At 43.9% G+C, this 22,365-nt stretch overlaps 2 protein-coding genes across 2 annotated transcripts; both read left to right on the top strand.

Annotated features, from left to right (window-relative positions):
* The first annotated feature begins 1,946 nt into the window (after nt 1–1,946).
* Nucleotides 1,947–15,769, top strand: lrp10 (low density lipoprotein receptor-related protein 10). Its single transcript, XM_057856289.1, has 10 exons — nt 1,947–2,080; nt 4,272–4,406; nt 4,481–4,513; nt 4,623–4,767; nt 4,833–5,026; nt 8,925–9,412; nt 9,485–9,921; nt 10,002–10,196; nt 11,979–12,108; nt 14,581–15,769. Exons 2-10 carry the CDS (start codon nt 4,352–4,354, stop codon nt 15,190–15,192), a joined length of 2,289 nt encoding a protein of 762 aa, XP_057712272.1. The 5' UTR covers nt 1,947–2,080; nt 4,272–4,351; the 3' UTR covers nt 15,193–15,769.
* Nucleotides 15,770–15,887: 118 nt separating this feature from the next.
* Nucleotides 15,888–21,620, top strand: LOC130929242 (ciliated left-right organizer metallopeptidase). The gene is made up of 12 exons (XM_057856290.1): nt 15,888–16,303; nt 18,477–18,528; nt 18,594–18,743; nt 18,808–18,915; nt 18,979–19,215; nt 19,279–19,462; nt 19,535–19,604; nt 19,665–19,761; nt 19,827–19,934; nt 20,025–20,153; nt 20,244–20,341; nt 20,423–21,620. The coding sequence occupies exons 1-12, from the start codon at nt 15,894–15,896 to the stop codon at nt 20,586–20,588; spliced, it is 1,809 nt and encodes a 602-aa protein (XP_057712273.1). The 5' UTR covers nt 15,888–15,893; the 3' UTR covers nt 20,589–21,620.
* Nucleotides 21,621–22,365: the final 745 nt, after the last annotated feature.

Genomic DNA, 22,365 nt, shown 5'->3' with positions numbered 1-22,365 from the left:
CGAGAATGACTCACCACGTAACTACTCTGTTGTACAATGCTGCCTGAAATTTAACTTTATTACAATATTACAATATTATTGAATTAGAAGAATGTTTGTGTCATGTTTTTACTCCTACAGAAACCATATTAAATCTAAAAATATATTTCCAGCGAGCCACTAAGGCAGGCCTCAAGAGCCGCAGGTTCCTGACCCACGGTTTAGGTGTACTTTGTACAGTTTTCTTCAATCCGTTTTCATGTAAAGGGTGCACTGCATTATAAGGTGCAGTAGTAGTAGTAGTAGTTGTTGTAGTCGGTGTTGCGGAATGCATCCACAAGATGGAGCAGAGCTAAACGGAAAGTTGTGCCATGATTACTTAATATTGATCCATATATAAGGCACATTGGAGTATAAGGCGCACCTTCAATGAATGGCCTATTTTAAATCCCTTTTCATGTATACGGCGCACTGCATTATAAGGCGCTGTAGGAGTAGCTAACTGGAATATCGTGCCATGATTAACTAATATTGATCCATATATAAGGCACAAAGGAGTATAAGCCACACTTTCAATGAATGGCCTATTTGAATTCCTTTTTCATATATAAGGCGCATTGCATTATAAGGCGTAGTAGTAGTAGTAGTATTCATGGATGGAGTTGTGTGATGCATCCACTAGATGGAGCAGAGCTAAACGGAATGTCATGCCATAATTAATTAATATTGATCAATTTATAAGACACATCGGAGTATAAGGAGCACCTTCAATGAATATCCTATTTTAAATCTGTTTTCATGTATAGGGCGCACTGCATTATAAGGTGCAGTAGTAGTAGTAGTAGTAGTAGTAGTAGTGGTTGGCATTGCGTTATGCATCCACCAGATGGAGCTGAACTAAACGGAATGTCATGTCACGATTAATATTGACCCCTATATAATGCACATCGGAGTATAAGGCGCACCTTCAATGAATGGCCTATTTTAAATCTGTTTTCATGTATAGGGCGCACTGCATTATAAGGTGCAGTAGTAGTAGTAGTGGTTGGCATTGCGTTATGCATCCACCAGATGGAGCTGAACTAAACGGAATGTCATGTCAAAACTAATATTGACCCCTATATAAGGCGCACCTTCAATGAATTGCCCATTAGAAACCATTTTCCTGTAAAGAGTGCACTGCATTATAAGGCGTAGTAGTAGTAGTAGTAGTAGTAGTAGTCGTGGTTGGCATTGCGTTATGCATCCACAAGATAGAGCTGAACTAAACGGAATGTTGTGCCATGATTATTCATTCATTCATTCATTTTCCATGCCGCTTTTCCTCACGAGGATAACTCATATTGATTCCTATATAAGGCACATCGGATTATAAGGCGCCCTGTTGGCTTTTGAGGAAATTGAAGGCTTTCCGGTGCACCTTATATTGCGGAAAATACGGTAATCATGAAGGTGTAGCGGATGGCGTTAGATGTAGTCTTGTTGCCGTGCTCGGCCGCTCATCTGTCTCTAGTGGCTCGCTAGGTACTTTCTGAACTCAGCCGGAGTGCACAAGTGTCTCTGTCACGTGACTGTGACGTAGCCGGGAACGCGCTTGGCCAAATGTACACACAAGTTCCGTGGGTGAATTATGTCACACAATAAAGCGTCACCACACAGTCTGTATTTGTAGCCAATTTAGTCATTTTGGATACATACACCATGTGTTGCCTTCAGTTTTTTGCAGCTCCAGACATATTTGTTTTTTAGCTCCAGTTTGGCTCTTTCAACATTTTGGGTTGCCGACCCCTGGTCAAGGAGCTTCTATAGTGTTTTACTTCTTTGAGCTGGACTGTCTTTGAGGCAACAAGCTTCTTTCAGGACTAATTTGACTGAGGTGCCACATCAAGCATGGCGGAGGAGCTGCGACATGATAGCTCCCGGCATTTAATTAGAGCAACAGTGCCATCTATTGCTTGGGAAGGGAACGTACATATGGAGTTTTAATACAACAAAATCACGTGACAGGAAAGCCCCAGCCCTCATGCGTCATCCTGCGAGAAATATATTTATATATGTACGGAAGTAGCTTCGAACTTATCAACTAGAACCAAAAGACAAGGTAAGGGAGACATGTATTCGGTATTTGTTCACGTTTTGACTAATCTTCCAGTTGTTGACAGTAATATGTGACAGAGTTAGCCGTCGCTTAAATGCGACTTGAGAAGGAAGTGAGGACGTTAGCTTGTAGCTACACAGGAAGCTAAAGGCTAATAAAGCTCTTTTGGTTTTCGTGTGGAATCTCAAGCGCTTTACATAATTTTGGGTGCACTTATAGGTAAACGGAAGAGTAAAATGCACAATAATACGAGCTATATAGGAGATTATATGCTAGCTATGTTAGCTTTTGGACAACTTCATGGCTAAAGTCCACATCCAAAAATAAACGTCTTTTGAATGTATAGTTTTCGCTTTATTTAGACGATGACCTTATTATGAGTACATGTTAATAACACTATATCGTCAAATCTGTTGAAATTGGAGTGTGTTGGTCGAAAATGATATTAGGATTAAATTGGCTGCTTCGAGGATTCGTTTAATTAAAGTGGCGTTGTAATGGTTTGTTTTGAAAGTGTTTGCATTCAGTTTTATTGATTTGGGTGGATACACTGCCTTCCAGCAGCGACAGTGAATATGAACATTTCACATGGCTGAATCCAGCCGCTCCCTGTTTAGACCAACATAAGCTAAGTTTTTGTTTGAGGTAATGTTTTTTAAATGAATTTGTAATTTAGTTTATTGGTATATTTAGCTGTTCTTTGTGGGAATATGTGTTTGAATCATTTGTTAGGAGCATTGTAAAAACAAAAACAAAAAAAAACGCATTTTATAGCATTTTAGCTAGCGGACTTTTGCTATGTAAGTTAGCCAATTGTTGTTTGGTTCTACTTAGATCCTCATTTATTTATACACTGCCCTCTAGTGGCGACAGTGAATACGACATAACTCATTTCACATGGCTGAATCTAGCCGCTCCCTGTTAAGACCAACATAAGCTAAGTTTTTGTTTGAGCTGTTTTTTTGTGGGAATATGTGTTTGAACCATTTGTTAAGAGCATTGTAAAAAAAAAAAATAATGTAAGCATTTTATTGCATTTAAGCTAGCAGACTTCAGTTATGTAAGTTGGCCAATTGTTCTTTTGTTGTACTTAGATCCTCATTTATTTATACACTGCCCTCTAGTGGCGACAGTGAATAAGACATAACTCATTTCACATGGCATGGCTGAATCCAGCTGCTCCCTGTTAAGACCGACATAAGCTATGTTTTTGTTTGAACAAATGTTTGTGTGTAATGTGTAAAGCATTTGTAATTTAGTTAATTGGTATTTTTAGCCACTTTTGTGGGAATATGTGTTTGAACCATTTGTGAAGAGCATTGTAGAAAATTAAAAAAAAAATGAATGAAATTAAAAAAGTTAGCATTTTATAGCATTTAAGCTAGCGGGCATTTGTTCTGTAAGTTAGCTAATTGTTCTTTTATTATACTTAGATCCTCATTTATTTATACACTGCCCTCTAGTGGCGACAGTGAATATGACATTACTCATTTCACATGGCTGAATCCGGCTGCTCCCTGTTCAGACCACCATAAGGTTTTGTTTGAGCCATTTTTTGTGGGAATATGTGTTTGAACCATTTGATAATAGCATTGTTAAAAAAAAAAAAAAAGTTAGCATTTTATAGCATTTAAGCTAGCGGACTTTTGCTATGTAAGTTGCCAGTTGTTCTTTTGTTGTACTTAGATCCTCATTTATTTATACACTGCTCTCTAGTGGCGACAGTGAATATGACATAACTCATTTCACATGGCTGAATCCGGCTTCTCCCTGTTAAGACCAACATAAGCTAAGTTTTTGTTTGAGCTAATGTTTTTTTAATGCATTCGTAATTTAGTTTTTGGGTATATTTAGCTGTTTTTTTGTGGGAATATGTGTTTGAACCATTTGTTAATAGCTTTGTAAAAAAAAAAAAAAAAAAAAAAAAAAAGTTAGCATTTTATTGCATTGAGCTAGCGGACTTTTGTTATGTAAGTTTGTCAATTGTTCTTTTATTATACTTTTATCCTCATTTATTTATTTATTGTTTTTATACCGTTTGAGGCTCAGCTCAGGTATTTTAATTTTCTATGTTCCTTATCCGAGTTCGATTAATCGACCACTAAAATAATCAATAACTGCAACCCTAGTTTGGTAATACTTGCTCCATTTTATTTCATGCAATTTGACAAAAATATCTCTCTTCATTCTGTAGGTGACGTCTTCCAGAACAGCTTCCAAAAATGGCACTTTTCTGACTTTCTTTTTTACGTTTAAAAAACAAAAAAACATTTGATGGTCATCGCCGCAATGGTGCACATCCACAGCACCATCCTTTTTTTCTTTGCTGGTGGGTCAATGGCAATTCACTCAGGTGTTAAGAGTATATCAGAGTGTAACAGTCTTGTTTCTGCTTGTTTACAGCATGCTGCCGGTTGCGTTTGGCGTTTTGTTTGGGTAAGAACTGTCTTTGTATTCGGGAGCAAAGCTAAAACATGCCTGTTGTTTGATAGGTCGTGTTTAGTTGAAGAGAACTGTCTGCAATTTTTGACCCTGATTCCCTCAGACCACTGCGGACATTCGCTTCAAGTGTTGGACAGCGACGTGGGCGAGATCAGGAGTTCCACTTACCACACTTACTCCTACCGTTTCGGTTCCACGTACGACTGCTGGCTCATTAAAGGTTCCGTGGGAGAACCGGTCGTCCTCAGGTACATACACGCGCATGAAATAAACTACTGAAACTGGCGGTTTACTTTTTTTTTGCTTCTTTCAGCTTCTCGCAGTTTTCGGCTCGGTGTAGGAAGGAGTGGCTGTCCATCAAATCGTCGGCCAGCGACACGCCGCTCGTTCTTTGTGGTTCAAAATTGCCGCCGCCGATGGAATTCCCGTGGGGAAATATCACAGTGGTGCATCACTTCTTGCCGCATATATACCCAGTGTCGTCATTTCGCTTGAGTTACGCCAGAGGTGTGTTTTGCTCGGGTTCTAATTGTTGTCAAGGGGCTTCCAAAGAGGGTTGGGGTTTGGTAAATTTCGGGAAATCTTGGCGCGAATCCCAAATTTGACATTTTTGGACTGTGACTTGAGGTATACTGTAATTTTGGGACTAATAGGCACCGCCACCCACCAAATTTGATACGAAAGTGGCATTTGTTTATAGATAAGCCACACTGGACTATAAGACGCAGCTGGATATTTACCATAATTTTCGGACTATAAGCCGCTACTTTTTTCCCTCATTTTGAATCCTGTGGCTTATAGTCCAGTGCATCTTATAAATTGATTTATTTGGGTTAATCAGTGCTAATTATTTCTTCAGTTACTGTTCTAGTTGTTTCGTTAATTGCAAGTTATGGAATTTGGTAACACTTTATTTGACAGCGGCGTCATAAGACTGCCATAAGACCGTCATAATTGTGACATGACCTTATCATGGGCTTTAATGAGTGCTAATGACAGATATAATTAAGTGTCATCCGGCAAATGATGTCACTAACTCCATTTATGTCCAGCAATGGGAGATAATTTGCCGGATGACACAAAATGACATCTGTCTTAAGCGTTCATTAATGCTCATGGCAGTGTCATGCCATAATTATGATGGTCTTACGACAATCTCATGGCACCACTGTCAAATAAATTGTTACCAAATAAGATAACTAGCAATTACTGAAACAACAGGAACAGTAACTGAAGAAATAATTTGCATAGAACATGAATTTTCGTTGTTTTTTATATCTGTATCGCTGCAATGCATGCTAGGAGGCATGCTGGACAACAACAATGTTGACAACAGTTGTGGCAGCAGTGGTTGACTGTCTCACCCAAGAGAATAGTGATGGCCAAATTGAAGCTTCTTCTAGCAATGAAGCTTTGCAGCCAATTGGTTCAAAGCTTCATGGTGGTTCATTTGGTTTGATGACAGTATTATGATGCCGCTGTCAAATAAAGTGTTATTGGTTGATATCTGATGTCCAAATTGAAGCTTCATGAAGCTTTGCAGCCAATTGGTTCAAAGCTTCATGGTGGTTCATTTCGTCTTATGACAGTCTTATGGCACCACTGTCAAATAAAGTGTTACCAAATAACATAACTCGCAATTAATGAGACAACTAGGAGAGTAACTGAAGAAATAATTAGCACGGAACATGAATTTTCATAGTTATTTATATCTGTATCACTGCAATTCATGCTAGGAGGCATGCTGGACAACAATGTTGACAACAGTGGTGGCAGCAGAGGTTGATTGTCTCCCCCAAGTGAACAGTGATGGCCAAATTGAAGCTTCTTGAAGCAAGGAAGCTTTGCAGCCAATTGATTCAAAGCTTCATGGTGGTTTATTTGGTCTGATGACAGTATTATGATGCCGCTGTCAAAGTGTTACGGGTTGATATCTGATGTCCAAATTGAAGCTTCATGAAGCTTCATGGTGGTTCATATGATCTTATGACAGTCTTATGGCCCACTGTCAAATAAAGTGTTACCAAATAACATAACTACCAATTAATGAAACAACTAGAACAGTAACCGAAGAAATAATTAGCACAGAAAATGAATTTTGATTGTTATTTACATATGTAGTGTTACAATGCATGCTAGGAGGCATGTTGGACGACATCAGTGTTGGCAGCAGAGGTTGACTGTCTCCCCCAAGAGAACAGTGATGGCCAAATTGAAGCTTTTTAAAGCAATGAAGCTTTGCAGCCAATTGGTTCAAAGCTTCATGGTGGTTCATTTGGTCTTATGACAGTCTTCAGATGTCGCTATCGAATAAAGTGTTACCATATACCAGAGCGAGCTAAATGAATCAACTGGAAGAGTAACTGAAAAAATACTTAGCTCAGAACATAATTTTGAGTTGTTATTTACATCTGTAGCGCTGCAATGCATGCTAGGAGTCATGTTAGACAATAACAATGTTGACAACAGTGGTGGCAGCAGTGGTTGACTGTCTCATCCAAGAGAACAGTGATGGCCAAATTGAAGCTTTTTGAAGCAATGAAGCTTTGCAGCCAATTGGTTCAAAGCTTCATGGTGGTTCATTTGGTCTTATGACAGTCTTCAGATGTCGCTATCGAATAAAGTGTTACCATATACCAGAGCGAGCTAAATGAATCAACTGGAAGAGTAACTGAAGAAATAAATAGCACAGAAAATGAATTTTGATTGTTATTTACATATGTAGTACTGCAATGCTAGGAGGCATGTTGGACAACAACAATGTTGACAGCAGGTGGCAGCAGAGGTTGACTGTCTCCCCCAAGAGAACAGTGATGGCCAAATTGAAGCTTTTTGAAGCAATGAAGCTTTGCAGCCAGTTGGTTCAAAGCTTCATGGTGGTTCATTTGTTCTGATGACAGTCTTATGGCACCACTGTCAAATAAAGTGTTACCAAATAACTAGCCATTCGTGAAACAAGTAGAACAGTAACTGGAGAGATAAATGGCACAGAAAATGAATTTTGATTGTTATATACATATGTAGTGCTGGAATGCATGCTAGGAGGCATGTTGGATGACAACAGTATTGACAGCAGGTGGCAGTAGAGGTCGAATGTCTCCCCCAAGAGAACAGTGATGGCCAAATCGAAGCTTCTGGTGGTTCATTTGGTCTTATGACACCACTATCAAATAAAGTGTTACCAAATAACTAGCAATGAATGAAACAACTAGAACAGTAACTGAAGAAATAATTAGCACAGAAAATGAATTTTGATTGTTTTTTTACATATGTAGTGTTACAGTGCATGCTAGGAGGCATCTTGGACGACAACAATGTTGAAAGCAGGTGGCAGCAGAGGTCGACTGTCTCCCCCAAGGGAGCAGTGATGGCCAAATGAAGCTTCTTGAAGCAATGAAGCTTTGCAGCCGATAAGTTCCAAGCTTCATGGTGGTTCATTTGGTCTTATGGCGCCACTGTCAAATAAAGTGTTACCAAATAACATAACTAGCAATTAATGAAACAGCTAGAGCAGTAACTGAAGAAATAATTAGCACAGAACATGAATTGAAGCTTCTTGAAGCAATGGTTCATGGTGGTTCATTTGGTCTTATGACAGTATTATGATGCCACTGTAAAATAAAGTGTTACTGGTTGACATCTTTTGGTGTAAATAATGTTTTCGTGTCAAATTTGGTGGGTGGCGGCTTATAGCCAGGTGCATCTTATACTGCGAAAATTATGGTACACCAAAAGATATTAAATTATAGCACTTTATTTGAGAGCGGCATCTTAAGACCAAATAAACCACCATGAAGATTTGAACCAATTGGCTGAAAAAGCTTCATTTGGCCATCCTGCTGTCAATACTGTTGTCGTCCTAGCATGCATTGCAGCATGACAGATGTACATAACAATAAAAAAATCATGCTCTGTGGTAATTATTTCTTCAGTTGCTGTTCCATTTGTTTCATTAATGGCCAGTTATGGTATTTGGTAACACTTTTTTTTGACAGTGGCGCCATGAGACTGTCATACGACCATCATAATTGACATGACCATGAATGAACGCTTATGACAGATGTATTTTAGTGTAATCCGGCAAATTATCTCACTTTTGAATGGATGTAAAAGATCCGAGCTGGACATAAATGACAAAATTTTCCTAATGACACTTAAGACATTTGTCATAAGCATTCATTAATGCCCATGATAGTGTTATGTCATAATTATGATGGTCTTAATGACAGTTGCATGGCGCTACTGTCAATTAAAGTGTTACCAAATACCATAATTAGCAATTAATGAAACAACTAGAACAGTAACTGAAGAAATGATTAGCACGATAGCCGCACGATTCAAAATGAGGGGGAAAAATGAGCGTCTTTTAGTTCGAAAATTACGGTTTTCCTTGTATTCTCGACAGATGGCTACTCTGGCGAATGCCCACTGACGTCGTTCGAATGCCTGAGTGGTCGTTGCCTCCCCCTAGCGTGGCGTTGCAACGGGCAGGTGGAGTGTCTGGGGGAAGGGGACGGACTCGGCACGGACGAGGAGGACTGTGGTGCTGAAGCGATCCCGACCGGAACCGCGGAGAGGAACGGTGTCGGGGACTTTGAGGATGAAAGTTCCTTTTTGAAAAGCCTGGAGGTTCACAAGTCCCAGGCGCAGGATAGGAAAGAACCTGTCGTAACGCCCACTCCCATCGAGTGGGCGTGCGGAGGACTTCTTCAGACCTTCTACGGGACTTTCTCTCCTCCTGCTCCTCGGGGCATTCCTTTACTCTGCATTTGGACTCTGGACCCGGAAGACCCCCGTCCCTTGAGGCTGGACCTGCAGCAGCTGGTGCTAGGACGTGGGGACACGCTCACGGTCCGGAACAGAGCGCAAGGAAATGGAGACGTCATTAAAATTGTAAGTTCCTACTATCCTATCAATATTTTCACTCAAAAGGGTGGTTGAAGCTAAAAAATTGACTCCTAACAGATCACGAGCGCCTCCAATTATAAATCGGTGCAAGTGGAGTCCCGCACCGGTCTGCTGTCTCTGACGTACGTGACGCTTCCCGGCTCGGAGGGAAGCGGATTCAACGCGACCTTCCGTGTGGGGGGCTACTGCCCGCCCTGGGAAGGTCGCTGCGGCGGCTCCTCGGGGGGCTGCTTCACACGGGAGCAACGCTGCGACGGTAAATGGGATTGCCCCGAGACCGGCAAGGACGAGGAGGGTTGCCGGGGCTGCGGCAGGGACCGCTTCGCCTGTGGGATCCCGGGCCAGAGGCCGGCGACGTCCGGACGCTTCGCCGGACGACCCGTGTGTTACAACGCCAGCGAGCGCTGCAACTACCAGTTATATTGTCCCGACGGTGGCGACGAGAGGGACTGCACGGTGTGCCAGCCCGGAACATTCCACTGTGACAGCGACAGGTCTGCCGGAACACCACGGTTTTAAGGATAGTATATTTCTAGTTCCTCTGTTAACGAATGTGATTGTCGGTTTGTCGCAGGTGCGTGTTTGAGAGCTGGCGATGCGACGGCCAGGTGGATTGCAAGGATGGCACGGACGAACTGAACTGCACCATTACCCTGCCTCGCAAGGTCATCACCGCGGCGACGGTGGGCAGCCTGATTTGCGGGCTGCTGTTGGTCATCGCTATGGGCTGCACCTGTAAGCTGTACTCGCTGCGGACCAGAGAGTACAGGTAACAGCTCTGACATCGGAGAAAATGCGATTCTCCGTGAGTCCTAACCAGTGTTGCCAGTAACACGTTACTGGATAATGTATGTAGAGTAAAGAATACTGTAGTCTTGGACGAAGAGAGAAAATTTTGCTCTTGATTTTGGGATCGACATCCATCACGTTTTCTTGTCAAGAAAAAAACTAAACGGGTCACGTGTATTACCATGCTGTGTGAGTGCCCTCTGCGCTGCTGCGGCGGCTACAACATAGCCCTAGCTACCTCGTCAGGACGCAATGAAAGAGGCAGAGATACCACAAACAGCTGCATTTGCTCACTGGAAATACAGCCATTACTTCAAATTTCTGTCCAGTCAAGATGACAAAAATACCTCCGCGCTTTCCAAACTTTGCGCTGGCTCAAAAAGACTGTCGACCGCTAAAAACTCTACATCCAATTCATGAAACCACTTGGAATTATACAGCACAGCGCGACACAACTCGAAACAAAGCGTACAGGTGACGTGACAGTCCGCACTTATACAGTTTATAACCTACCTTTAAGAACATTTTATAGTTACTTTGTAACCCTAGTGTAAACATTATTCCATAATATTTGTTCATTTTACTTGGTAAATTGATGACTATTGTTTGTCGGTTGATCTACGTTCAAACCGAAAGAACAAGATCCCGGATACAAGCGACTGAAATTAGTTTCCTCAGTTGGGTGTCTTGATTGAAGGATGTAACTCTGCCCACAAGATAAGACTACTCTTAAACCTCATAAAATTGGGGTCTGAATAACAAAGAGTATGCAATTATCCTGTCCTTAGTAAAAGTAAAGTTAACTGGATACTGAGAAAATTTGGCTTCAGAGAACCATTTATCCACTGAGTAACAACGTTTTACAATGCCCCTAAAGCTAGTCAACACTATCGGGATTACAGGTACTCCCCAGTTTACAGACAAGTTCTGTTCCTGCGCTGGCAATGTCGGATTTTCATGTAAGTTGTAATTAACCCTTTAAATACCTCAAAACACCCTCTAAATAAGTTTACAAAGCTATCCAAAAACATGTATTATACGTCATTGTACTGTCCTCCCCAAGACGTTGGAGCTAAGTCCTAGCTGGACAGTGAGCTAAGCTCCGAAATGACGATTTCAGATGTCTGTAGGGTCTCTTTATTCAAGGATGCAACTCTAGCCACAATATAAGACTACTCTTAAACCTCATAAAATTGGGCCCTGAAAAACAAAGAGAAAGCAATTATCCTATCCTTAGACGCAGAAAAAGCATTTGGTTAAGTTAACTGGATACTGAGAAAATTTGGCTTCAGAGAACCATTTATCCGCTGAGTAACAACGTTTTACAATGCCCCTAAAGCCACTGTCAACACTATCGGGATTACAGGTAGTCCCCAGTTTACGGACAAGTTCTGTTCTTCCTCTGGCGATGTAAGGTGGATTTCCGTGTAAGTCGTAATTAACCCTTTAAATACCTCAAAACACCCTCTAAATAAATTTTTAAAAACTATCCAAAAACACATATTACACGTCATTGTATTATCCTCGCCAAGACGTTGGATCTAAGTCCTAGCTAGACAGTGAGCTCAACTCCGAAATGACGATTTCAGATGTCTGTTTGGTTTGCTGACTTCATTTAGCCATAGACTTCTTAATGATCTTGACGGGGCGCGGAGCCGATTAATAGAGGGCCTATCTCTGTCAAAGCTGACCGAGTGGAAAACCTGACAAAGAGCTTTTTACGTTGAAAATTCACTGGACCTAACGAGTCTTCTGCACGCAGCATGTTTGCGCCGTTCAACCGACATGAGGCGGAGCTGATTCAGCAGCAAGCACCGCCCTCTTACGGTCAGCTGATTGCACAAGGCATTATACCCCCAGTAGAGGACTTCCCTACAGAGAGCCCCAATGAGGTGAGAGATGCTTTTTTTGATCCGGTAATCAAAAGGATAAGAGAAGATCCAGTGGGCAAATACAGTGGGGAGAACAAGTATTTGATCCACTGACAATGGGTTTTCCCATTGGCAGTGTATCAAATACTTGTTCTCCCCGCTGTAAGTATTTAGTCAACCACTAATTGTGCAAGTTCTCCCATCTGAAAATATGAGAGAGGCCTGGAATTGTTTTTTATAGAATGAATTTATTTGCAAATCATGGTGAAAAATATTAAAAAGTATTTGGTCAATACCAAAAGTTCATCTCAATACTTTGTTATGTACCCTTTGTTGGCAATAACGGAGGCCAAACGTTTTCTGTAACTCTTCACAAGCTTTTCTCACACTGTTGCTGGTATCTTGGCCCATTCCTCCTTGCAGATCTCCTCTAGAGCAGTGATGTTTTGGGGCTGTCGTTGGGCAACACGGACTTTCAACTCCCTCCACAGATTTTCTATGGGGTTGATATGTGGAGACTGGCTAGGCCACTCCAGGACCTTGAAATGCTTCTTACGAAGCCACTCCTTTGTTGCCCTGGCTGTGTCTTTGGGATCATTGTCATGCTGAAAGACCCAGCCACGTCTCATCTTCAATGCCCTTGCTGATGGAAGGAGATTTTCACTCAAAATCGACACTCGATACATGGCCCTATTCATTCTTTCCTTTACACAGATCAGTCTTCCTGATCCCTTGACAGAAAAACAGCCCGAAAGCATGTTTCCACCCCCATGCTTCACAGTGGGTATGGTGTTCTTCGGATGCAATTCAGTATTCTTTCACCTTGTTACACGAAATTTCCGGTTTCGCGGTGAGTCAGTAACAGGCACACTTTTGCAAAATAGACAATGTTTATTAATGATTATCGCAGAGTTCAAAAGGTTAATTGAGTACAATCCCACAAAAGCAAGCAGAATCAGCATAACATATAAAAACAATAATGCTAGATATAGATTGTCACTTCTAAAATCCCCACGCTATCGTCTAAGCACAAATATTCCCCTAACAATGAAAAGAGCTCTTACCGTGACAAAAGGGCGGAGAGCCAACGCCCCGATTAGAGTCAGAAGAGGAACAAAACCGAGCGATCTGTACGTTATCCTTCGGCGGACTCTGACGGGGTGGCGAATGCTCCTGGCTTTATAACAGTACATCTCGTGGCCAGCCTCTAAGCTCAGAAGATGAACCATTTTGCCCATATTCCCTCCCCGCTATGGTATGAGATTCCCTCCCAGTTGAGGTTTGTTGTGTTACAGGGGCGCCAGTATGTCGTGAGTGCAAAACACGTTATCTCGTGAGATTCCCTCCCAACTGTGGAACCCAGACGCCAGGATGGTGTGAAGTAAACAGGGAGAAGTTGTTACAATCAAGGTCAAGAGGCAATCATACATCACAAAGGCATAATGTGCAAATGTTAAGTCATAATGTGCTAATTCACTTCGGGTCACATAATATTTTCCCCCATCACTCCTCCAAACACGAGAACCTGTGTTTCTACCAAAAAGTTTTATTTTGGTTTCATCTGACCATAACACATTCTCCCAGTCCTCTTCTGGATCATCCAAATGCTCTCTAGCGAACCGCAGACGGGCCTGGACGTGTACTGGCTTCAGCAGGGGGACACGTCTGGCAACGCAGGATTTGAGTTCCTGGCGGCGCATTGTGTTACTGATAGAAACCTTTGTTACTGTGGTCCTAGCTCTCTGTAGGTCATTCACTAGGTCACCCCGTGTGGTTCTGGGATTTTTGCTCACCGTTCTTGTTATCATTATGACGCCACGGGGTGAGATCTTGCATGGAGCCCCAGATCGAGGGAGATTATCAGTGGTCTTGTATGTCTTCCATTTTCTAATAATTGCTCCCACAGTTGATTTCTTTACACCAAGTGTTTTACCTATTGTAGATTCAGTCTTCCCAGCCTGGTGCAGGTCTACAATTTTGTCTCTGGTGTCCTTCGACAAATCTTTGGTCTTGGCCATAGTGGAGTTTGGAGTGTGACTGGCTGAGGTTGTGGACAGGTGTCTTATACTGACACTGAGTTAAAACAGTTGCCATTAATACAGCTAACGAGTGAAGCCTCGTTAGACCTCGTTAGAAGAAGTTAGACCTCTTTGACAGCCAGAAATCTTGCTTGTTTGTGGGTGACCAAATACTTATTTTTCATTCTAATTTGGAAATCTTTAAAAATGAAACAATGTGATTTTCTGTTTTTTTTTTTTTTTTTCCCCCACATTCTGTCTCTCATGATTGAGGTTTACCCATGTTGACAATTACAGGCCTCTCTAATCTTTTCAAGTAGGAGAACTTGCACATTTGGTAGTTGGCTAAATACTTATTTGCCCCACTGTAGGTCAGATAGGGGTGTGACAGGGCAGGATGAGTGCAAAAACAATGTCTTTAGACTGTAGACTTCGAGGAATTCAATGTGTTGAGGATGTTGTTTTGTGTCCTTAGACTTCACCCTTATCCCTGAGGGGAATACTCCAGCTCCTTCGCCAGGACGCAGTCACGTCCCCGCACCGGAGACGCCGGCCCCGCTTCATCCGCCGCGCCGTCCGCCGCATGAGGAGGTGGGGTCTGATTCCCAGGCAGCCGTCACGACCCTCTCAGGAGCCCGACGCAGGGCAGCGGCCGCCCGACGGGGCTCCTCCATACCGGGAGCCGTCTCGCGTCGCTCCCGCCGGCTCCTCGTCTTCCGCAGAATCCGCCGACCGACCTGCGTCTCGGAAATTGGGCCTGTCGCCTCAGGCTCCGCCTCCATCGTCGGTTTCCCCGCCTCCGCCTCCGTACGCGCCGCCCGCCCCGCCACTGGTGACGCCGCGAGCGACCGCCCCGCCGAACGTTCCCTCTCTGGCCTCCATCTTCCACACGCTGAGCCTGAGCCTACCCTTGTTCAGACCGTCGCCCTCATCCTCGCCCGGCAATTCCGTGCCTCTCTCGGCCTCCCCTTCCTTCTCCTCGTCTTCTTCCTCGGACGACGACGTGCTGCTCATCCCGCTCGCCGACGCCGCCTCAGACACCACCTCGGACACCACCTCGGACGATGACGTGCCCATGCTCACTTGAAACTAGTGCCTTTTTTCTGTTGTTTAATTGCTTTCGGAATTTGAAATCAAGTATTTTACCATTTAGAAGAGCAACTTGAAGACGATTTAGAGCAGTGTTTCCCAGATATTTATCCAAAACGTCGCAGAAAGATCAAGATTTTGACACAAGTCCGGAGACGGTCTTCAGAAAATGTGTACCACTTTCCCTATTTAAGTGCCTTTTTTAAATCCCACCCCCTCACAGATGGTTCCCCGACCTCCACGCTGCACAGAACACGCACTGTCTCGCTGGCAATAACCCTTCAGATGCGGGTTTTAGTGCTGTTTTCCCTCAACCCTTCACAAGACTGTATGCAAATGTGTCCCTTTGATGGTGGTTTTTAGGATGTGTGTGAGAGAGATTGAGACCGCAACCCCCTCCCCGGTTCATTTTGACACTCGTGCCATTTGGATAATTACTCGTCGCTTTTTGTGGAATGTATCGAATAGCTCGGAGATTTTTAACTTTGCAATTCATCGAGATGAGAAGTTTATTAGGGTCAATTTCACTGTATATAAGTCAAAAATGTGGCTGCGATTAAACGATTTGCACTTTTTGGAAGGGTCTTTGTTTGCTCCTCACCTCACAAAGCTTTGTATTCGTAAAAGGTCTTGTGGAATTTGACACTAGCTGCTGTACAGTTCTTCTTAAGGAAGACTGGAAGAGTCAGTCCTTGACCAATGGCTGCAGGTCTCTGGTTGTGTCTGCTTCTGCTATGTGCCAAGATTCAGGTTTCCCTTTACCGGTGCGTTCACGACCAGGTTCAGTCCCGGGTACGGGTGGTCCGCGCAATTCCGGATCGAAACCTGGGAGAGGTCGCTCCGATGAGGATCGGGTTCTGGCTATCTGGGGAAAGCGACCACCTGTCAGAGCAGGAGGAGGCACGAGTGAAGGCCACCGTGGAGCAGGCTGGGAGAACTGTGTCTTCGTTACTGTCGGGTAAGGCGAGAACACATTCCTACTTGACAGAGAAAGCCTATCATTCTGGTTTTATAGTGAAGAGAACCTCAAACCCTTTGCTGCTCAGACGGGACGTCGACAAATACTGCAAGTTTCTATGGAAGAATCCAAACTCCATCAACTATAACAGGTTTGGACAAAAATAACAGCAATAGATCCAATCCAAGGGCGTAGGTTTGCATAGGAACGGTAGGGATATAACACTACCATTTAGTGGTCCAGTTCAGTTGTATAGGTAATTTAGATTGTCTTCTCATATGTTGTAAGGATAAAATTTACCATTATTAAGTGAATTATACTCATTATGTTCAGAGACTTGCCCCTTTTCACTTGCTGAAAGTGCTGGTCCGTTTTTCCCCTCAAACACAAGTTGGATTGGCTGATGGCTTGACCGCCCCACCACCACGCACACTCACACAGCCCCGACAGAATTACATGTCGACGACATGCCGCCTCCAAACAAGTGGGATTAGGAAGGTTTTTTTCAGCCAGCAGCAGCAGCCACTGTCAGTAATGTATAAAAAAAATGTTGTGGAGGCGGGGAACACACCACTAATTTTGCTACTGAAAGTAAGACCTGCATCAGAGTTAAAGTGTTTAAGAATAAACTGTGTGAATTTGCTAATCTGCGAGTAGAAAGCTGCTTAGAGACAGGTGTCCTCCTCTATGTGTTTTATACTGTTAATGTTCATTAAACTGAGAAATGTAGTGAACTCTCCTGGAAAGTATAGAACCAGAAGAATATGATTTAAGTTATGGTTAAATATTTCAATTTGCTAATAAAATTAAGACATTTAATCTGGAAGTTTTCAAAAAATTTTCTTCAGTAGTTTTCAAAAACAAAGGTTTCAATCGAACAGTGTATCACCTGAACCAATACACACGAAAGTGTAAGTCAATACAGATTTATTTTGCATTGATCATTTAGCCTGTCATTGCCCATGTGAGCGTTGAAGTCCCCCAGCAGAATGAGGGCGTCCCCAGAGGGAGCGCTCACCAGCACACCCTCCAAGGAGTCCAAAAAGGGTGGGTACTCTGAGTTGCTGTTTGGTGTGTAAGCTCAAACAACAGTCCGGACCCGTCCCCGCACCCGAAGGCAGAGGGAGGCTACCCTGTCGTCTACTGGGGTAAACCTCAGCGTACAGGTACCAGAAACTATGTGTGGAGGCGATTCCAACTATATCTAGTCTGCCTCACACACCAGCTCGTGTTTCTTCCCCGCCAGAGGGCTGACATTTCTTGTCCCAAGAGTTAGCTTCTTTAGCCGGGGGTCGGACTGCCAAGGCTGCCGCCCAAATCACTACGCGCCCGACCCCTTTGGCCCTTCCTACAGGTTGTGAGCCCATGGGAAGGTGGACCCACGTTGCGTTTTCGGGTTGTACCCGGCCGGGCCCCATGGGTACAGGCCAGGCTACCAGACACATGCTTTCGAGCACCACCCCCAGGCCTGGCTCCAGAGGCGGGCCCTACTAACCCACGTCCGGGCAAGGGAACCCTGAGTCCATTAATCTTATTCATCATAAGGGATCATTTTGGCCATGCTTTTTCTGACCCCTCACCTAGGACCTATTTGCCATGGGTGACCCTGCCAGGGGCTTAAAGCCCCAGACAACATAGCTCCTCGGACAAGGGTGGGGAAACTATTCCACAAAGGGCCGCAGTGGGTGCGGGTTTCTGTTCCAACCCATCCTTTTTACCTATCTGGTGTCTTGCAAGTGCAATCAGTTGATCGCAGCCAGATGCTTCTTGTTTCAGCAGAAACCTCATTGGTTAAACTCCTTGCTGAATCAGTTTGAGCAAAGACCAGGACCCACTACGGCCCTTGAGGACCGGTTTGCCCACCCCTGTCCTAGGATCACTGGGACACGCAAACCCCTCCACCACGATCAGGTGATGACTCAAGGAGGGGGATTCGGGAGGGACTCGGTGTTGAGCTGCTAGTCCTCTGCGTTGAGTGGAGCCAGTTGAGGTTGCACGGGCATCTGGTTCGGATGCGTCCTGGATGCCTCCCTGGAGAGGTGTTCCAGGCATATCCCATCGGAGGGAGGCCCCAGGGACGACTTAGGACACGCTGGAGAGACCATGTCTCTCGGCTGGCCTGGGAACGCCTTGGGATCCCGCTTGAGGATCTGGTTGAAGTGGCTGGGGAGAGGGAAGTCTGGGTCTTATTAATGTACCGTCACCAGCAAAAAGTGTACATGCAGGTTATGCTGTTACATCATCCCTACCAATGTTGAGACCAAACCTACGTCCTTGATCCTACCTTATGTCTTTCCAAGGAATTGATCAAATGATGCTTGTAGGTGTGGCCGAGCCAACAAAAACTACATACATGAGACGTGTCTGGATGTAAAGGTGATGGTTAAATAGCTAGCCCTGCGAGGTGAATTTAGATCTAAATTATTTGGGGGTGGTTTCAGATCCCAGATGAACACCTTGCTGGTGTCAAAGTCCACCCGCAAGCCAACTCTACCCATCGGCTTGTTCTCAGGCATCCAGGCGCCGGAGCGCCCAACGTCGACTTCCTGCTGTATGTCCACGTCCGGGCGACGGACAAGTGCAGGGCACAGGTAGTACTGTTTTCCTGTGTGAAGGCGTGTTGTCGCAAGGTTCATTTTGAATTGTTTACACCAGCCTAGCCTGTTGGCGTACGCCGCCCACTGCCAGACGGACAGCAGAGGTAGACCTTTAGCAGGTGTTGTGGCCATCTGCAGGGAAAGACTGACAAGACTGACTGTACAGGTCTGTACATAGGTGACATACATACCAAATAGGGGGCTTCAAAGTCCTCGCCTTCTCTTTCAGACTGTGGTTCATGAGCTACTCCATGTCCTGGGCTTCTCCAAAGATCTCTTCCCCACTTGGAGAGACTGCTCTTTTGAGCGAGGTTTTTCAGCCAGTGTCGCCTGTTCCCCTCGGGGCAAAGTGACTCACTCCGACGGACAGGGCCAGACCAGGATCTACACACCATCTGTTATCTCGACCCTGCAAAGGCACCTGGCAGCCTTCGACCCCGAGCTGGGAGGGCCGCTCGAGAACTCTGTACGCAATTGTCGTTGAGCGAGTTTTCAGAGCAGCCCTCTCACGACTCGTTTTTCTGTCCAGGACGCGACCCCAGGGGGTGTGTCCTCCCACTGGGAGTCGCGATTTCTGCAGAGCTCCATCATGTTAGCGGCGGCTAGCCAGGATATTGTGGCGCGGATTGACCCGCTCACCTTGGCCGCGTTTCAGGACACGGGCTGGTACGCTGTCAACACCCACCGAGCCCAGAACCTTGTTTGGGGAGACGGTACAGGATCTTTAGTCGATCTCTCCCCAGCTGTTCAGTATACACGTGATTCTTGAGTTTGCTTGTTTTTAGGTGAAGGAGCTTTGTTCGGTTCCACGCTGACCTGTCAAGACAACTCGTCATCCTTCTTCTGTACTGGCAGGTAGAGCTGACGGTCAACTACTTCAGTGGTCTTTCACTCCAATTTTTTTCATCCCTGTAGTGGACTCGGGTGCCATCATTTACATCTCCAGAAAGGGGAATGCCAGACGGATCCCTTCCTGGACGGATGTCGCATCTACAAAGCTTTTGAGAATGGAGTACGTCCCTCTGATTCGGCCGGACGGTCAACTGCATTTTGTTTGAATTCATGCTTTTGCTTCAGAGCGAGTGCTGGAAGAAAGAAAACGAGAAGAAGTCGAGTGAAGAGCGCCTTAGCGGGGAGGTCTTTGGCTCAGATAGCCGCTGTTTCTTCTCTGATCTAACCACACTTGTATGTGCATGTTGTAGATGACACCTTCAGGTACCAGATTGTTTGGCGGTCATACCAAAGATTCACAATCGACTGCGTTCTTTTGAACAGAATCTGAGTCTGTTCAACCGCATTGTCACGGGACGCTGTTACAGACGCAAGTGCACAGGAACAAACCGCTATCAAGTCCAGGTTCGGGGCTCCGATTGGGTGGACTGTCCAGCAGGTGGCAGCATTCAGGTAAGCTTGCGCAAGGTATAGAAGACTTGTCCTCCCTCGCATAGGTTCCAAGAGACTTGTTTGCACCCCTTCCCCTACTGTTGCGCTTAGATAAGAGGATACCAGGGTTCTGTTTTCTGCCCCAACAAAAGATTGTGTGTGGATTCTGACGTCACTCCCTCCATAGAGGCTGACATTTTCAACACGGAGTGAGTGTAGTGTTTTTCTTCATACAACTATGAATTGACAGTAAATTGCAATAATGATTTCTTTTATGGGTATTGATCTAGGCAACCAGAGACGACTTGGTCTGAACACAGACTCACTGCAAACCTTCTACCGACCATTGTACTATGTGTTTTGGCCGGGCTGGGTTTTTTGGTGGTCCTCGGTCTGGCGAGCTCCAAATGTTCTGTCTGGAAGGTCCGAATCCATGCAGCATCAGCGGATGTGTAATTGCATTGTGGATCACATTGACAGCGCTACATGTCCAATCAGACCACGTCCATACTCATTTGACTTCAATTAAATTTTAAAAGCCACGTGATTGGACGTCTATTATTGTCAGTTGCCAGAGGTGGGTAGTTACACATTACATTTACGCTGACTTTTTGAGGAAAATGTACTTGTTAGAGTAGTTTTCTCAAGCAATACTTTTTTACTTTTGAGTAGATTTATGAAAAAGCACTACTCTTACTCCGCTACTTCGGCTGACACTAGATTCAATACGTTTTTCTTTTTATTCTACATATATTGACTTTATTTTTGCCAGAGATGCCGATCATGGCTGTCTCAGTTTCACCAAGGAGCCATAGCAACAATAACCACATGGACTCCATTATAGCAATTAGAGCAACAATGTTTTTTCTCCACAAGAGGGCACTCATGCTCTTTGGACAGGTGATGTTTCATCATGTAGTGTTGTTCTGGTCTAAATTCAATTATTTTTGTGCCATGGTTTTGGCCTAATACGGTCACGTAATAGGTTATAGTATTAACAGTGACAGTTTAATAATAACAATTCAAAAAGATGAAGATGTGCTGAGAATAAAAAAATCTACCATAACCGGGCCAAATCAGACATTGTAATCAGTTCCTAACAATGTTACTCCTGACTTGAGTACAGTGATCCCTCGCTACTTTGTGCTCTCAGTCCATCGCAGATTTTTTTTCTCAAAAAAAAAAAAATACAAATGAGCTGTCCCTAGCCGGTCGCTTCGTCTCTTTCCCTGCTCTTTGTTCGTCAGAGAGTGAACCGGAGTTGCTTGTTAAAGTAAACAATGATTGACAGAAGGTGAAGCTTTGATCTTGCCGAAGACTCGACCTTCAAAGTGATGCATGCGTCAGTCATCGTTACAACTTGTTAAACAGTTGCTGTGGCAACTCATTTTGTGTAAGTGAGCAGACTCAAGGAAGCATTTAATAAAGACAAACATTAAAAAAAATAATAATAATATGGATTGGGTGTCTACTTTATTTCTTGTTTAAATATAATTCAGTGGGGCGGTAACATGTTTAAAACGTATCTAAATTTTTACATTTATAGTGCTTAAAAAACATGTATATAAATATTTTAATGAATAAGTTTTTTTTTTTTAATTATAGTTTGGGGAAGAGGGTGAAAAATGTCTTATAACTATCTTTTCCCAAAAATAAATCTGAATAAGTACATTGAAAAAAAATATAAAAAATTGGGGGAGGCGTTACGTTGCGGTTTTTCATTTATCGCGGCGGGTTCTAGCCCCCTTTAACCGCGAAAAACGAGGATTCAATTCTTTCTCTCTTGTACATGCTTGGATGACTTACTTTTACTTGAGTATTATTTAGTAGTAACGCTACTCTTGCAGCATCTCTGACGTGTACGGCAAACCAATCCGTTTAAAAATCGGTCAAAAAACAATGTAGTTGCTCAATTGTAACGTTGTTTATCGAATGGCACCGACGCAACATGGCGGACGCGCGACGACGCCAGTTTCCGTTGGCTCACAGCGCGTACAGACATCAAGCTTAATACATATGTTAGCAATAGGGGCGCCTGCACAATGTGGTCTGCGCATGCGTAACAGGTCAGCTTTGTTTCTCCGCCATTACGGCAGCTATAATGGAACAAAACGTTACTTCATGATAAACATAATGTACAAATTTACCGATAATATTAATATATATTTTATATTTCGTGTTTGTTGATATTATCTCACTCTATTGTGAGTGTCCTCCATCTAAAATGGCCAAG

The sequence above is a fragment of the Corythoichthys intestinalis genome, chromosome 13, assembly GCF_030265065.1.
Source record: "Corythoichthys intestinalis isolate RoL2023-P3 chromosome 13, ASM3026506v1, whole genome shotgun sequence".
Taxonomy (NCBI): Eukaryota; Metazoa; Chordata; class Actinopteri; order Syngnathiformes; family Syngnathidae; genus Corythoichthys; species Corythoichthys intestinalis.
This window is presented reverse-complemented; position numbering and strand designations above follow the sequence as displayed.

Bases quoted from the DNA above. Each gene is read 5' to 3' on its own strand.
- lrp10 (XM_057856289.1), top strand. From the start codon at position 4,352: ATGGTCATCGCCGCAATGGTGCACATCCACAGCACCATCCTTTTTTTC. The intron at 4,407-4,480 runs GTGGGTCAATGG...GCTTGTTTACAG, and splicing joins CATCCTTTTTTTCTTTGCTG to CATGCTGCCGGTTGCGTTTG. The intron at 5,027-8,924 runs GTGTGTTTTGCT...TATTCTCGACAG, and splicing joins TCGCTTGAGTTACGCCAGAG to ATGGCTACTCTGGCGAATGC.
- LOC130929242 (XM_057856290.1), top strand. From the start codon at position 15,894: ATGGCTGCAGGTCTCTGGTTGTGTCTGCTTCTGCTATGTGCCAAGATT. The intron at 16,304-18,476 runs GTTTGGACAAAA...TGATGCTTGTAG, and splicing joins AACTCCATCAACTATAACAG to GTGTGGCCGAGCCAACAAAA. The intron at 19,762-19,826 runs GTACGTCCCTCT...CTTTTGCTTCAG, and splicing joins ACAAAGCTTTTGAGAATGGA to AGCGAGTGCTGGAAGAAAGA.